At 35.5% G+C, this 17,738-nt stretch overlaps 1 protein-coding gene across 1 annotated transcript in view; it reads right to left on the bottom strand.

Moving 5' to 3' along the window:
- The window catches only part of CEP162 (centrosomal protein 162), a 41,514-nt gene that overhangs the window by 15,878 nt on the left and 7,898 nt on the right, over positions 1-17,738 (bottom strand). Inside the window, exons 5-15 of the mRNA XM_070954220.1 lie at positions 16,286-16,435; positions 15,523-15,709; positions 14,413-14,480; positions 11,200-11,282; positions 9,770-9,797; positions 8,665-8,784; positions 7,333-7,518; positions 4,664-4,745; positions 2,509-2,776; positions 1,545-1,800; positions 811-947 (exon numbers count right to left, since the gene is read on the bottom strand). Of these exons, the coding sequence (XP_070810321.1) occupies positions 811-947; positions 1,545-1,800; positions 2,509-2,776; positions 4,664-4,745; positions 7,333-7,518; positions 8,665-8,784; positions 9,770-9,797; positions 11,200-11,282; positions 14,413-14,480; positions 15,523-15,709; positions 16,286-16,435 (1,565 nt within the window). The remainder of the gene's footprint in view (positions 1-810; positions 948-1,544; positions 1,801-2,508; positions 2,777-4,663; positions 4,746-7,332; positions 7,519-8,664; positions 8,785-9,769; positions 9,798-11,199; positions 11,283-14,412; positions 14,481-15,522; positions 15,710-16,285; positions 16,436-17,738) is intronic.

Below are 17,738 nucleotides of genomic sequence, written 5' to 3'. Positions count from 1 at the left end.
GCTGTTTTATAAAAATAAGGATATAAATGAGACAAACAATATTATTATACTGTATCTCTTTTTCAGACAAGCCTCCTATGTTGGAATTCCAATCTATCCCGTTTGCAAGAAGGACCATGTACAAAATGAGACTTCCCCTCCTCCTCCTGCCTTCTGTATCACCTCACATCCTGTCTCTGCACCCAAAATAAGGTATTGAGTAAACTGAGGGACTGCAGATTGAGGAAAGTCAAAATTACCTTTTCGCCTTTCCTTGAATTTATGAGTTCTATTAATGGAATCCAACTCACATATTATAAATCCAATGATAAGTAGTTGTCTATGGTAGCACAAGGATTATTTAAAACAAATGAAAGAAATATGTACTTTTTGTGCTACGTATTTGGGCTCACTGTATATAAGCATAATGCCAAACTGGGTGTTCATTTCCCTTTCACACATCTGAGGAGAGTATACAGGTAGTCCTCATTTAGCGACTACAATTGGAATCAGCAACTCAGTCAGTAAGCCAAGTGGTTGCTGAGTGAAACGGCAAAGGTGCTTACTATCTTACTTCAGCTTTCTTTTGCTTTACAAAAAATAAACTCTTGCTTTACAGCGAAGGTTGTAAAAACGAATCTTGGTAGTAAAGTTACTTCTTTATCACCGTGCTAACTGAAAACAGTTGCTCAACGAGGACAAGCTGTGTGTGAGTGACGTTAAGAATACTTTGAACAAAGAACCTTCCTCATATTCTGCATTTTCATTTCTCAAACATTCTCCTTTTTAAAAAAAACATACCCGCTGAAGAACAGTGGTTGTATCACTAACCTTGTAACCCTGGCTGTCATTTTCTTTAGGCTCTGGTGAACATTCACCTGGAGATGGTTGTCCAGGATCAGTAGAATCATTTCTTTTGGGGAAGAGTGAATGGGGTTTTGTCTGAGTTACATTAGTCACTGATGTGCCTTTGAAAGGAAAACAATCAATTACAGGTAGTCTTCGACTTACAACAGTTCATTTAGTGTCCATTCAAAGTTACAATGGCACTGAGAAAAGTGACTTATGACCATTTTTCACTTACAATCTTTGTAACATCCCCATGGTCATGTGATCAAAATTCAGGTGCTTGGCAACTGGTTCATACTTATGACCGTTGCAGTGTCCCACAGTCATGTGATCCCTTTCTGCAACCTTCAGACAAGCAAAGTCCATGGGGAAACCAGATTCACTTAACAACTGTGTTACCAGTTTATCAACTTCAGTGATTCACTTAACAACTGTGGCAGGAAAGGTCGTAAAATGGGGCAAAACTCACTTAACAAATGTTTCACTTAAGAACAGAAATTGTGTGGTTGTAAATTGAGGACTACCTGTATGTCTTTTTTTAAAAAATTGCAATAAGGACTATATAATTTTTTATATAGATACCTTATATTTCTTGGAATAATTATTATATGCCAAAGAATCAGTTATCCTGACTTTTAATAGTTTTAAAATATATATTATCATATTATATCATGTCATATCATATTATATCAATTTTAAATGTTTTATAAATATACCTTTCTGCTTTGGAGGAGATTTGACTTTCAGAAGTGGATTTTTGTTGCTTTCCTTCAATGTCTTCTCGTTAACTGTAGGAAAGTGCTTCAACAAAGAACTGGGTTTTCCATATCCAGAGCTTCTAACAGAACTATGTGATCCAGCCAAATGTTTCTTTCTATGAATAGTCATTGGGTTTTTACTACTCTTATACATTACTTGTTTATTTGGTACTAAATTTGGATTTTCTTTATTCCAGGTGTTGGGTTGATGCACCTGTAAACAACACATACATGTATGTTATTGACTAGCTTGGTTTCAGAATGTAAAATAAAGGCTCAATATTTAAAATAAGGTTATGCAATCACTGAATTATACTTCTATAGAAAAGCAAGATAAACTTCTACCAAATAAATTCTATCAAAATTATATTAGTTTGATTATATCCCAAATAAACAACTCAAACATCATATATAAAATTAACTCGAAGATTTAGAACAGAACTGTTCTGTTCTGTTCTGTTCTATTCTAATCTAATCTCATGGAAAGAAGTAGACACTCAGCTGCCTAAGCAGTAACCTAATCATAGTGGTCAACAGGTGTATTTTAAAAAGTCATATTTCACAATCCTGGAAATCAGTTGTTTCAAGAAAAATGAAGAAAGTGGGAGATAAGTAGGAGATAGGGAGTATAGGTTGGAAGAATAGGATCAGAGTTTCAACCAGCAAACCTCTCAGCAACTGTACCCATGTATTAAACTCTGTTACCAAGCTGGATCTTTTTGAGTCCTCACTGATGGCTTCTTATTGACAGGCAAACTTATTTTTTAATTTTGGGATTATGAAATAGATTTGTCCTGCTAACGATTGGTTCCTTTTTTTGAAAGGTTACCTTTTGCTTAATGGCTTATTTTGGACTGGCTATAGCTATAGAAGAACAAAACTCTTCTTTGTGGTTTAAGTATGACAAGGAAAAGCTGCTCACCTGTCCAGATTTCCTCTCATGATAGAGTGCTGAACAATTTGAGAGAGTGCTTAATTTCATAACACCATGTTTAATTTTATTGGCTAATTTCTCCTTGATAACTTTCAGATGAGGACTATCTTTGCTACTTTCATTTGCAACTTCTAACACTGAAGTATTTTCTTGTTCACCAGGATGGTTTAAAAGACAGCCAATGTTTTGGGATTCCACGGCTTCATCAGATGGCTTCATTAATCCATCTGTGTGATCTTGTGTGACTTTCACAGGGCTATGAGATAGAAGGGAAAGAAAGCCATATATGAATGTCTGTTCTTTCTATTAATAATAGCTTAGTAAAAAACAATACGAACATTTGATACTGAATTGCACACTAGTTTTATATAATTGTTTGCGAACTGCAGTAAAACAATTACCTGATCCTGCAGGACAGGACTAAGCAATAATAGCACTAACAACAGATCACTTAGTAGCAGTTATAAAGAAGTATCTCTTATTTGGCCAGGTAAAGCAAAAATGTTGTTTCCCATACACTCAAAAACTCCTTGACTATATAAAAAAAAACTACACCCAATACAGTAAAAATGAACTCTACTTATTTATTTTACTTTTATATATTAGCATACAACAAACTAGAAAAATAAAAAACACTCATAAAAATATTCTGTCTCCTGCAGCAGACACAAAAAATTAGTAAACTAAGTTGTCTGACCACTTTATGAAGGCGGAAGGGATAAAATCTAATCAGATGTGGCTTTATGATTTCATGATTTAATGGGCATGCACTATTGAGATAAATTATATTTTAGATAGGTTATTGTAGGGTCCATAAGCACACCTTTGAAACTCAGTCAAGGTTTGCCTTCTCAGTATGGGGATCTTGCTTGGGGGGATTCTTTCCCATGCATACCTCAAGTCTTCTATTTTACAGGTAGTCCTCGACTTATAACCATTTGTTTAATGACCATCCGAAGTTATAACGGCATTGAAAAAAGTGATAGGACTGTTTTTTACACTTATGACCATTGCAGTATTCCATGGTCACGTGATCAAAATTTGGACCTGTTATGACTCTCCCGGATGCATCCCCAGATGCTAGTTCAGAGGAAGATGAGCTGGCAACCGAGGGCTACGAGCCAGGAGCATAGGGGCTGAGCACAGGAGAGCAACCAGATGAGCAGCCGGCTGAGCTAGAGACAGGAGAGGCTCAGCTGCATTGAGTGGAGAGAGCACAAAGCTGCAGCTGGTCAGGGGAAATAAAGAACTACCTCCTCCTCCAGATCCGGGAGCATGTAGGGCTGAGAGGAGGCAGGCGCAAAGGTCAGCCATGCTACTTGCGAGGAGGTAGCCTCATCCCTTCTGGTGAGCTGCTGGAAATCACGTTTTCCTTTTCTTGCTGTGTGTTCTTGCCCTGAACTTTGGATCGTGTCTCTTCGGATGTGGCCTTGCCCTGCCTTGCCTCGTGGTCTTGCCTTTGCCCTGTGGATTTGCCTTTGTCTTGCCTTGCCTTTTCCTATGGACTTGTCTTGTCTTGTGGATTTGCTTTTGCCGTGCGGACTTGCCTTTGTCTTGAAACAGGCTCAGAAGCCTTAACAAAGATTCCTTACACCAGTGGTGCGTGTGTGTGTCTCTGTGAGAGCAGGAAGCAACTGGCCTGTATTTATGATGGTTGCAGTGTCCTGGGGTCATGTGATCATCTTTTGCAACTTTGGATAAGCAAAGTCAATGGGGAAGCCAAATTCACTTGATAACTGTGCTACTAAACAACTGCAATTATTCACCTCACAATTCTGGCAAGAAAGGTTGTGGTAAATGGAACAAAACTCACTTAACTGCCTTGCTTAGCAATGGAAATTTGGGGCTCAATTGTGGTCATAAATCAAGGACTACCTGTACTTAATTCTGCCAGCTACAGGACTGAACAAACAGATACCATTTTAAGGTTGAAAGCTTTCAGCTTAAATTCTTCACTCCAGTTATTGATTAAATAGATGTTAGCAGCAAAGATATATTTAAATCTTAGGAATAATATACTCAAGGAGCAAATGATATCCTACTAACACTACAGTAGTAATAGCTTCATTTTAAAAAGGGTTAAAGAAAAAAAAATCCATGAAAAATTTCATTGGCTATGTCATGCATTTTCCAGAATGAATACCTAATAGGCTCCAGTTCAAATCCCCTGACAAAAGATAAATCTGCTCTGATAGGTTTCATCAGTTCTTCTATAGTGGGCAAATCTAGATAGAAGGAAAACAACACACTTGTTATTACTTCTGTAGCAAAAGTATTTTCAAATAAAATGTGAATGAAATTTCATTTTTTGGTCAGAAATTACTAAAAGTTTGGCATAAACAATACCTGGTTATATTGGGACTGGCTTGTTTTGTCCATCTTATTACATTTTACAGTGATTAATGCAGTGTATTAATCCCTGATTTTAAACTGTTTTGAATAGCTTTGGTTTTACATTTTATTGTACATTTCTAGGAGACATTGGCTATCTACAGAATAGGGATAGTAAACTAAACTAAACTAAACTAAACTAAACTAAACTAAACTAAACTAAAAGCAAGCATTACTTTCAGCTTTTCTTCTCTGAGGTAATTTGTGACCTAATTACAACCTACTGAAGCTTTATTTTTTTATAACCATAGTTTATTTCAATCTTTAATATATTTATTTTCTATAGCAGCCTTCCTATTCTTTACTATTTTGCAAAGCCCAAATACTAGGCATGAAACAGTGAGATCAAATTTCAGCCACAGAGTATATTGGGTGATTTAGGGCAATTGTTACTTCTGCGCCCAAGCTTCCTCATAACTGTGAGAATACAATTATAGCTTTCAAAAATGTCATCTTGTGCTCCTGGAGGAAAAGAGGGATAGAAACTTAATAAATAATAACAAATTTGAGGTAATTCTCTGAAGTATGACTTTATAGTGATTATTGATTTAGTGATTTGGTTAGTAAAAAATGCTGCTGAATTAGACTGAAATTATATATTTAATTAACTATAATATGCAATAGGTTAGCAATCATATCATAATATCTTTTATTCAGGGTCTTATAGCAATAGCATTTAGACTTACATATCGCTTCACAGTGCTTTACAGCTCTCTCTAAGCAGTTACAGAGTCAGCATATTGCCCCCAACAATCTGGGTCCTCATTTTACCCACCTCGGAAGGATAGAAGGCTGAGTCAACCTTGAGCCAATCAGGATCAACTCCTGGAGTGAGCAGTGAGTTAGCCTGCAATATTGCATTCTGACCACTGCGCCACCACAGCTCTTACAGTGATATATCTTATTTTTCCTACAGTAACAACCTTGCATGATAAGTTGAGCTGAGAAAGCTGATCATAAATCATATAGTGAGTTTCTGTACATCAAAGTCCAGGTTTCAACACTTTAACCACTATAGCACATTAGCTCTATATTGTTAGCTCTATTTAAGAGATCAACCAAATATATAAATTGCAAAATTTACTGGAATGCTAGGCCAATATCAAATCACAATAACTGAGCTGCCATTGCTGCCACCGAGAGATCATAAATTTGCTTGCTAACTAAGGAATTACTCATTTTGTTGGATGTCACATAAATAAAATCCCAAAAGCTGAGGAAAGAACTCACAATAATTAGATAGTCAATTAGGATAAGCGATCAAGATATAAAATGTAGCTTTCGATATATTTCCTTGGATGCCTAAACTGTGCTTCTAAAGCGTTTCCATATGCTAGAAAACTACACCACCAATTATGCTGGTCTGCATTACAGTATACATCTGTTTAACTGACTTCTAGACTGTTAAACGTGACTACTAAAGATGGAAGGGCATGAATGAATTGCCAGCGTTCTGTTTTTTTCAATGTCTTGAACTTATTTATATAGATGTAATTTTCTTACCAACAGACTAGTAGTACATCCTTTGATATATTTCATTAAAAAAAACCTAAAGGAAAACATTTAGTTTTTTAAATTTCATGGTCAAATTTGTAAAATGTTTTGCATTCTACAAATAGAACATGTTTCTTCTTTGAGAAGTTTCATGAAAGAGATTTCATGGAAGACTTTTATTCCATGAAAGAAACAATCTGCACACTGGTTACAATATAAGAAAATGAATTGTTCATCCTATTCACAGAGACCTTAAAAGGGTGGGGAAACCCCATAATATTGGCTTTGGGCATGAATAATGAGCTACGGTGGCACAGTGGTTAGAGTGCAGTACAGCAGGCTATTTCTGCTGCCTGCTGCCTGCCTGCAATTTGGCAGTTCAAATCTCACCAGGTTCAAGGTTGGCTCAGCCTTCCATCCTTCTGAGGAGGGTAAAACGAGGACCCAGATTGTTGGGTGCAATAAACTGACCCTCTAAACTGCTTAGAGAGGGTTGTAAAGCAATGTAAAGCGATATATAAGTCTAAATGCTATTGCTATTGCTATTGCTACACTCACAGGAGTCAGACTCAATGACACAAATCTCTTTCCCATAAAATAATTGCCTACCCTTCTTTCTAGAAGAATGATAGTCTGATAGGAAAGAGTCATGTAATTAACTTCATTAGCACATTTTTTGAAATCAGTGACATGATACAGTCACGCGGGATCACAATTCACAGAGGTGGGTTCAGCATTTTCTCTAGTGCAAACAATGATGTCATCAGAGATAAAGCAGAAGAAGCAATAGCAATGGAAACTTTAATATTATTATGGAAGGAGCTATTTATATCTTCTTTGGAGGGGGACCATGATTGAGAACACAGTCCAGCAATTGGAGTATGTTTTATTTCAGTGCAAACAATCTTGTGAAGTAGTAGAATTTACCAGAATTAGTAATGGAAGTATTTTGGGGGCAGCTTTCTTTATTTTGTGAAGTGTCATTGACTAAGCTCTCTTCCACTTCCATTTTTTCATCGTTCTGTTCATCTGTAGTTCCTAAAGACTGTTCAACGTGACGGTAAGCTTGCTGCAAGGCTTCAATGTCGCTGTTTGTTTGCCCAGTGGAAATACCTGAAAGGAGAAAAATTAAATGTTTCCAGATGCGGCAGGCTGAAAATAAAATATTCATGAGGAACAAATCAGTAAAATAATAGCACTAGTAACCTGGTGTGACATAAGCAAAATTCCAATGTCATATAGGGCCAAAGCTTGATCAGGCAACAACAGGACTTTTAACCCCTTGCAGGCACTCAATTCAGCTCAGGATTTTTCAGGCTCAGAGCAGATTTTATGAGTGAACGAAAGGAAAGGAAAGGAAAGGAAAGGAAAGGAAAGGAAAGGAAAGGAAAGGAAAGGAAAGGGAGTTTTGTCTGTGGCGACAGGCTATTAGACCCTTTCATTGCAATCCCATATATGTTTTTATTTATATAGCATCTTCCGCTGAGATTCAAATACAAACGTATCTGGAGATGAGTTTCATCAAGTTCAACAGGATTATTTCCAATAAATACACTTAGGATCGAATTGCAATTGTGTCAGATCGTAACAGCAGATTCTAACCAACCAGTAAGCACTAATGTAAAAAAAAAAAGTAGATTATATCTACAGACAGTCCTATAACTTAAATTCAGTAGCTACTAAGACCAAAGAACAGAAAAATAGCATTCCGTGCTTTTTCTTGCATTTTCCTTCATCTCAAAGCTAGATTCAGCATATAGGGCTAGAGGTAGTCTATTTGATCATGTGGAAAAAAACAACACAGTATCTAAGCTACAGTTGCATACTTTAAGGCCCTTTGATTTTAAATACTGGATTTTCTGCCACTGAAATCAATGGAAAGTCGGTGGGAAGTTTTGTTTTGTTTAGATGGATACTTACACGACCAAACAGTAATTTTAATGAATCCAAATGGAATAAGACAGACTGCTCTTGCCTCACATCAGTTTAGAGCAGGGATGCCCCGTTTTGGCCGGCAGGGTGCTGCAGGAGGCCGTCCAGGCTGAAAACAGGGCGTGGGAGGGCCATGTGCCCCCCCCTGTACCCCAGTTTGGCTGCCAGAAGCACCACGGGCAGGTCCTTTGTTACTTCCAGGCCAGCCCCTTGGGCCAGATTTAAGCACCCTGTGGGCAGGATCCGGCTGCAGGCCTTGAGTTTGACAGCCCCGGTTTAGAGCATGATCAATAGAAGGAATAATTAACAAACAAAAAGTAGCCTTACCTGTTCCAGTCATTTCTTCTGCAGTAGTTTCTTGAGCTATATGTTGTTCTACCACAGCTGCATCTTGCTGCTCATTGGCTTTTGAAGTTTCTAAAACTGACTCCTGGGAATCCAAAAGAACTACAAAGGAAGAAGAATTGTATCTTTTCTACATTAGTGTAGATGAAGAAAAGGTAATGCCAATCTTACACTTAACCTGCAACACTGGAGTGGACAACATGCAGTAAAGTTTAATATGTAGACATTATAAAAATTTTTTAGATAAGAAACTTTAAGATAACATAGTAAATATTTAATAAATATATTAAAATATAAAAGGCTTTAAATAAGAAAATGAAAAAGATGTAAAATTATGTATAAAATGTTAAATCATTCACAATCATAAATTATTTGCAACAAAATGTTAAAGTACAAATCACGGTTCTTGCTTATGCAACAACCGGATTTAATCATGTCTCATGCTTGTAGATGGTTGGGGAAAAGACTGCAATATTAAGTATTCTAATTAGGCAGAAAGCTGTGTCACTCAGTGGGACTTCTTTTAAGTAATCATATATACAAAGGGACAGCACTTTTCCCCAGTTAGTAGTATGCTTTTCTTATAGAGAGACTGATCGGTGCTATCCTGAAGCTTGCCTCTAATTTTAAAGTATGCAGTTCCAATATATACTCATACATTTTTAATATTTTAAATTTTATATTATTTCCAAAATAGAAAAATAAATGTTGATGTCAATTGTTCACTGACATTGCCATTTTTATTTTTGATCAGTCTTTGAAAATGACTTCTAGACAAAGTTAGTTGTATAACACAAATCTATAAAATCTTTCTTTTTGCAGTTACAGTGACTGATATGAGTACTGTTGACATACTATTGACATCAAAGTATTCCTGTAATCTTTTCTAATAAAATTCAAGGATGATGATGATGATGATGATGATGATAATAATAATAATAATAATAATAATAATAATAATAATAATAATAATAATATTTATTTTATTTCATGGGGAAGTCCATTATGTTTGAATATTTATCTCCTAAATTCAGGAAGATCAAACTCATTTTATAATATATAATTTCATATTATATGAATTTGATACCTTTGGCCAGCATGCCTGTCCTTTCCTCCTAGAAAATAAAATAATATATATATATATATAAATTTCATACTTGTAAAAAATTATTTTGAATATGAAATAGGAAATTTTCCTGAAATAATTTACCATTTTACAACTTAAAATTTTGATGTTTTGATGTTTTTCACTTACATAAAATATTTCACTTACACAAAACTTAAGTAGCATCAAGTCAAAAGATACACACTACTGAAAATCGTAGTTTAAAAAAGTAAATCAAAATCTGAATAATACTTTAAGGAAATAATAACTGAAAGCATTTAATACATGTGCAAATCATTCCAATCATTGTGCCTTTCTCCTCAAAATTCTGTTCTGGGCATAAGAATTCTAATGTATGCATTGATTTCCAATAGCCAAACGGTTAAGAGCCATGGTGGCGCAGTGATTAGAATGCAGTAATGGCTCAAAGTTGACTCAGCCTTCCATCCTTCCGAGGTTGGTAAAATGGGGAGCCAGATTGTTTGCGGGCAGTGTGCTGACATTTGTAAACCACTCAGAGAATGCTGCAAAGCACAATGGAGTAATATATAAGTTTAAGTGCTATTGCTATTCCTTGAATGATTTTGGTGAAGAAAACTGATTAATACATTTAGTGCTTTTAAACTGGCCCTTTTACTGAACAGAATGCTTCATCTGTGCTGGAAATATATCAATCAGAGTACACATGAAAATACAAATCAGAGAAGATGGCTAGGAATACAATAAAACTTAGATGGTAATATTTTATACTATTGGATTAGAATGTATTAATTTTTTGCAATCCTGTACATACCAGTTCGTTCATTTTTTAGAAGTTTCATACATAAAGTTTAATGATGTACAGATTGATAATATCATTATTATATCATTTAAATATTAGAATCCTGACTCAGCTTTTATTAAAACAGAAACATATGCCTTTGGAAATAAGATCCCTTGCTCTATCATTATAGGATCCTGTGATTCCCAAATCTGTTTTAAAAATATATTAAAAACAGTATGTATGTCTCAAGAGAGTTATGTTTGGCATCAAGTTCTTTAATCATATCATTATTGTTATGTGATTTTGGCATTGATGCTGAGCCCTTATTGTTCTTTTATTCTTCCAATAGTTTTGCTTTATAGTGGTAATCTATCTTTTTATAATTCCAGAAGTATAAATTGCCTGAAGAGCTCTGAACATAATTAGATGCCAGATATGAAATGTTACAAGCTATATGTATCTTCAGGAACAAAACCAATAAATGCATTAAAAATCAACTATATGGCACATTTCTATCTTTGAACATTTGGGGTTTCAGTTTTAGACAGCACTGTAAATAACTAGGTAAGCCGAGTTGGATAAAACACTGAAACCACAAAATTGAGAATGCTTAAAATAGGAAGTGATTGTACTTATCACAAATGCTCACAGTATCTTCAGACTTGACCACCTGTTCAGCTTTGTTGTCTTCATTACACTCTGAATTTTCCTCAAAATCCTCACTATAATCACCTGAGTGTTTGGAGGAAAGTCTGTGTTTAGTTCTTCAAAAGAAATAAGAGAAACAATGCCATTTTCCTTTCCAAGGATCTATTTCATTCTTTTATTGGATCAGATCAAACAGTTGAGAAAACTTTCAATTATAGCTTAATGTTCTTCTTCCAGTACAGGGCTGTCAAACTCCCGGCCTGCGGGCTGGATGCATCATGCGCTGGCCATGCCCACGCCTGATTTAGCGAAGGGGAAAAAAGTCCTGATATATTACGTGATGCTGCCATGACGACGTGAGTTTGACACCCCTGTTCCAGTAGAATAGCCAGCTATGTAATTGTGCTTATAAATTGAATAATGTTACAGGAGCAAGAGAAATGTGCTGTTTCTCACTGAATGGTAATGGTACAAGCAAACATTAAGATATGGTTTAAATTCTTTCTATTTAAACTGTGTCCAGTTCTGACTTAAAAGTATATATGCAGATACTGAAAAAAACAAAAACAAAAACCCAAACCTATTCTACAATTACTGGTTGCATAAAGTCTTCAAATTCTTTGCAATGTAACAGAATCCTTGGAACAGACCAGTGGTGGGATTCAATTTTTTAAACAACCGGTTCTGTGGGTGTGGCTTAGTTGGGGGTGTGGCTTGGTGGTCATGTGACCGGGTGGGCGTGGCTATCTGGTCATGTGACCGGGTGGGCGTGGCTATGTGCATAGGGACTACTCAGAGGGCTGAAAAAAGTCATTTCTGACCGGTCCTCGCACTTTTGACCGGTCCTCGCACTTATGACCATCCTCAAATTTATGCCCGTTGCGGCATTCTTAACAACCGTGTCAGTCATTTCACCACTACTTCTCTTCACCACGGTGACAAGATAGGGCGCAAAATGTAAAATGTGAGGACAGTCGTAAGTTCGAGGACTGGTCAAAAGTGCGAGGACCAGTCAAAAATCACCTTTTTAGCCCTCTGAGTAGTCCATATGCACAAAAGGACTACCCAGAGGGCTGAAAAAAGTGATTTCTGACTGGTCCTTGCACTTTTGACCAGTCCTTGCACTTATGACCATCCTCACATTTATGCTCGTTGCGGTATTCTTAACAATCGTGTCAGTCATTTTACCACTACTTCTCTTCACCACGGTGACAAGATAGGGCAAAAACATAAAATGTGAGGACAGTCGTAAGTTCGAGGACTGGTCAAAAGTGCGAGGACCAGTCAAAAATAACTTTTTTAGCCCTCTGAGTAGTCCATATGCACAAAAGCATACAGCAATAGAGAGGGATGAAGGAAGGAGAAGAGAGATGGAAGAAGGAAGGAGAGAGAGGGAAGGAAGAGAAGAGGAGAAGGAGAAAGGAAGAGGAAGTAGGGAGGAAAGAAAAGAGAGAGGTGGTAGGTTTGAGGAGAAAGATTGCTGTACAATAAAAAAGATGAAAGGGAAGAAAGCCAACCCCAAACAAATATAAAGATATTAAGATAAAGAATGAATTGTTAAACTTTAAAGAATAAAAGAGAACAAATATGAATAAATAGCAATAATTAGAAACACACATACAAACATACAATTTATTTTCTTTGAACAGAGTATTTGGCTGGTTCACAAATTTAAGCAGTGTTTAGTCATTTCAATTAAATTTACAATTTCTATATTTCCTTTTTGCCATATTTATTCCTCATCTATTTTTTTAAAAAATCCAATATTACCCTTCATCCTCATCTCTAATCTTAATCAAATTCAATCTTTCCCTTGTATTCTATATTATACCCCTTCCCATTGTCATCTATTTTTATATCCATCCTCACATTGGTTAATTATGTAATATTACAGTTGTTTAATACAAATTCAACATTTTAATATAAATCAATTAGTTATATAACTATCTTTTTTGTATATTAATCAATATGAACATGAATATTCCAATTATTTCCATGCAATCCAATTTCTTACAAATCAATTAATTATATTTACCAATAATAATAAACGAAATAATTTCCCCCATATATTCCTCCAAACCACAACTTAACCATTTCTGCTTTCAACACAATATACAATTAATAGTATCTCACTTATTACAATTCCCTAGTTAAATAGAGCTTTTTTTCTTTTGTGTTTTAAAATCTTGAACTCTCCTCTTTTGCCCTAAATTTCCCATTGTTTGCACCTACCTTTTTTGGTGAGCAAAAAGAAAAAGAAATCTCTCCCTGCCTCATTTTGTCACGTTGCAGCAAAGAGCCTGCTTTACTTTCAGTTTCGTTTTTTCAGCATAGCTAGGGGAAAAAAAAATCTGCTCCAGCACTCTTTGCAGCTGCACTCTCTGCGCAAAACAGCTGAGAGCAAATCAACTGAGAGTCGGGAAGCCAATCTAATCAACTTGTGCTAATTAACCTATGCTGAAGCTGAAAGGGGCTGTTTTTTCTTGCTGTTTGCTTGCAAGGAGGTAACTGATGCGAGGCACAGGCCAAAGGGTGGGGGCCACCCTCCTTGCCACTTAGCCCACCCGTCGCCCCTTTTGCCTCTAGAGCCCCCCTGCTGCCCCCTTGCCTCTTACCGCCCCCCTAAGGCATCCCTCCCCCAGGGGGCGGTACCGCCCACTTTGGCAACCACTGGCCTAACTATTTAACAACTGGTTCTACCGAAGTAGAATCCCACCACTGGGTCTACCCATTTATTTTTGCAGGCACCGGTCTACTCATTTGTTTTCTTTTAACACTGATCAGCTGTAGGGCGGCCCTTTGAAGCCCCGCTGCAGCTGCGAGGCCAATAAAATTACAAAAAAACACCAAACCATTTGTTAAATTGCTGCCTCGCCCACTACTATTTATTGGCAATAAATAGTGGTGCGGAGGGGCGGGGCAAGGGGCGGGGTGAGCCAGCAATTTAACAAATGGTTTGGCCAAACCGCCTAGAACCAGCAGAATCCCACCACTGGATCAGACTCAATGGCCTAATGGCAACAATATTTTCTTATTTGTCTCAAGTAACTCTGGACTTATGAGGAACTGCCCGTTAAATTAATGTAACATCTCATGACTGCCTTTCATGATTCTATACGATGAAATAATAAATTGACAATATCCTTTGGAAAACAATACCATGTAAGTAAATAATCATTAAACGTAGGTTACTAAGCAAATGGTTTGAAATTACCAGATTTTTCATGACTCATACATTCACTGTCATTTTCTTCTTTTGTCTGTTTCACTTGAGGCTGGTTGCTGCAAAATTTTAGGAATGACAAAATATTTTTCTCTTTACACTTGAGGATATTCATTCTAACGCTATGCTGTTCTAACAGCAAAAATATTTCTTTAACCATCCCCAAATTTTTCCTAAGCAACTAAAGGCAGGCAGGATGGGTGGAAGTAGTCTGTGAATATCCATATCCAAAGATGATTTTAAAATACAAAATCTGTATTTTTTTTTAAAAAAAAGAAGCTATAATCACCAATTTTGCTTTACTTATATTTATAGATATACAATTGAAAAATATTTTAGCCCATTAAGGCTTATAATGAAAATTATATACATATTTATATATAAATCATAAAATTATAATGAAAATTCCTTTACTAATAAAGACTAAATCCCAGTCTAGTCCAGTATTCAATTACTATTGTATTGCTCCTAGATTGTATCTGCATTAATCCTAGTTTGGACCTAAGAAAAATACTGTAAAAATATGGATGGCCACTGAATATTTATTTAGTCACCCATCTTACCACAGGGTAACTCTGATTGGCTTATAATCATAAAAGCTAAATATACAAGTCAATTAAATACGGGGAGGGAGCAGGATGGGGGGGGAGGTGGGATCTGTAGTAATTGATCAACCACCTCCACTATGATGTTTCCCCATTGGAGCCCCAAGCTAGTTGGCAGAGCTAGGCCTTTAGGCTCTTACGAAAGGTTAGGAGGGTTGGATATTTTTCAATTTATCTATGTCTTATTTTTGTTAACATTGAGAGGTGAACATTTTCATAAATGAACAGAATCACAAGTGGTAAGCAATTTTTCTACGGTAGTCTATCCATAAATATCTGTTTGCTTCCCCTTTACAATCTCACTTTCCTGTTCGGCTTCCTTTTGTTATCCATACCGTGTCATTTTCTACTCTACAGCTTCCACCCTACTTTTCAATGCTACAAAACAGTATGAATATTTATTTAGCACAATTTGTTTTCACAATGTTTCATTGTTATATTTCCAAACTACTGCAATTCAACATGTAGCTACCATTGTTATCTTTGTTTACTTTACCATAAAAATGTGTGCAGGATTTCAGAATTATTAGAATCTAGTTCCTTATTTAATTTTGAGTAGTCTATGGTAGAGGATGCTCCTTTCTCAAGGTCAGCAAAAAACTTCTCCTTTTCTTCTTCTTCTTCCAAAGTATCCAATCCATCTCCCAAAATATTCTCACTGGGTCCCAAAGCAACAACTGAATCTAAATGATAAAAGCATCAGAATATAGATAACCATATGAGTTTATACCTTAGTACTGTAACTGCCAAATGACATTCAGACGTTTTAAATAAGAAAACAGGAATATTAGCATATGGTTCTAAATTCCCATTTGTTTAAACATAGGAAGTAAATTCAAGACTACAAAGGAATGTGTGGGCAGACTGGTTCCCAGTGGGGAAAAAAAGAAAAAAAAAGGGGAAAAAAGAAACATGCTTTGTCTTTGTATAGCAGGATAGTTTTGTGAGCTCATATGGTTTGAATGAACTATTGGACTGGGGCAATTATATAACTAGTACAGAAACCTAAAGCCCATGTATTTTCTAGAGCTGAGTTGTAAAACACTCCTTGAATCAATCACAATGCGTTTTAAATCGTGGCACCAGGGTAAAAATAAATATATAACATTTTGAAGTGACCATTTCATTTCTTCAGAACTATGCAACATAAAAACCACTTTAAAAAATAACTAGCCTATGCTTGCAATATATTTGTTAGCAAATTCTTAAAATATAGTATAATAAAAGAGATGTTTAACGTCAGTCAGAAGCACTTTTACCATTGGATTCCAAACTATCTTTGCTTAAAGAGACAGAAACACCATGAAGCTGCGGGAGCTGGAGGTCTTCTCCAAAATCTTCATCTACTTCCTCAATAGAAGGAGAAAGCTTCTGTGTTTTCAGAAAGCTTTTGCTGGTGTCACGTATACCTTAAAACATAGCCGGGGGAAGGGGAATGAATATTGATAAATCTATACTCAAACACAGAAATATATTGAATGATGGGTTCAAGTACTTTGCCTATTTAAAATTTCCATTTTCAAAACAGTTTACATATTGCATTTGGTCTAAAAAGCTACCCAAGAATTGTGATGTGAAAAATCATTTTCCCAATGTATGCTTTCCACAGAACACTTTGGATTTTTATGGCAATTACATTCATCAACATAACAAAATGATAATCCTATTTTCTAGATTACTGTTAACAAACGAACATCCAGTTCTCATTTGTTTCATTGATAATTTAAAAAACAAAAACTAGATTCACACTACAAAACCTAGGATCTACTTATCTTATAAATGTAATTGTATTTAAGGATAAATTATGTTACTGAAAAATATTTCATATTTAAATAGTTCCATAAAACAGATTTAACTACAAAACAGAATTTTTTTAAAGGTTGGATTATATAGTGTGTATACATACATACATACATACATACATACATACATATATAGTTTTGAACTGAATGCAAGCTCTCTGCAGTACAGAGAGAATAATTCTTTAGCTGCTCAATGAATCCTAAATATACAAACGAATAAATCACTTTTATAAATATAATTGGAATATAATTTTGCTAAACATTATTCACCAAAATATTTCAACAGAAATATCAATAAATTTTGCAACAGATAGTCAATCATTTAGATGAAGAACCAACATCATCTTTATATAATACACACAGCTTCTTTATAGGACTAGTTTTAAAAATGTAGCCTTTACAACATGGGCTCTCACTTGACTGACTGGCCATCAAAGAAATCAGATTTCTCATATACTTGTCATTAGCTTAATTTGAATCACAGCAAGATTGTTGTAATTTTTCAAAATGGTGCATTTAAACATTAACTTAAATTATATTGGAAAGTCTTTTAACAATGGCTTATTACATGGCTTTTGATTCAAAACCAATTTGTAGAATTAAATATTTCATAAAAACACAGGAACTGTCCACCTAGCTCTTTACTGACTGGTTTAGAAAAGTCTCACCTAAAAAGCAGTCCAGGAGTAAATATGATTGAATACCCTAATTCATAGTGATTCAATAGATTTTCAGATTAAAAATATTTTCAATTCTGCTTCTAGATGACATAGGTTAACTAATCTTATATATATGCAAATTAGCATTTTAGCAAGTTCACTCCCCTTGAGATTATAAATGGCAAGGACTCACTTACTTGAGCAGAAAAATTAGTAACAAAGTAAAAGCATAGTTACTAGAAATAAATTAA

Source organism: Pituophis catenifer, unplaced genomic scaffold (genome assembly GCF_029215685.1).
Source record: "Pituophis catenifer annectens isolate HBS135680 unplaced genomic scaffold, rPitCat1.0.hap2 SCAF_1, whole genome shotgun sequence".
Classification (NCBI taxonomy): Eukaryota; Metazoa; Chordata; class Lepidosauria; order Squamata; family Colubridae; genus Pituophis; species Pituophis catenifer.
Note: the sequence above shows the minus strand (reverse complement) of the source record. Positions and strands in the feature narration are given on the sequence as shown.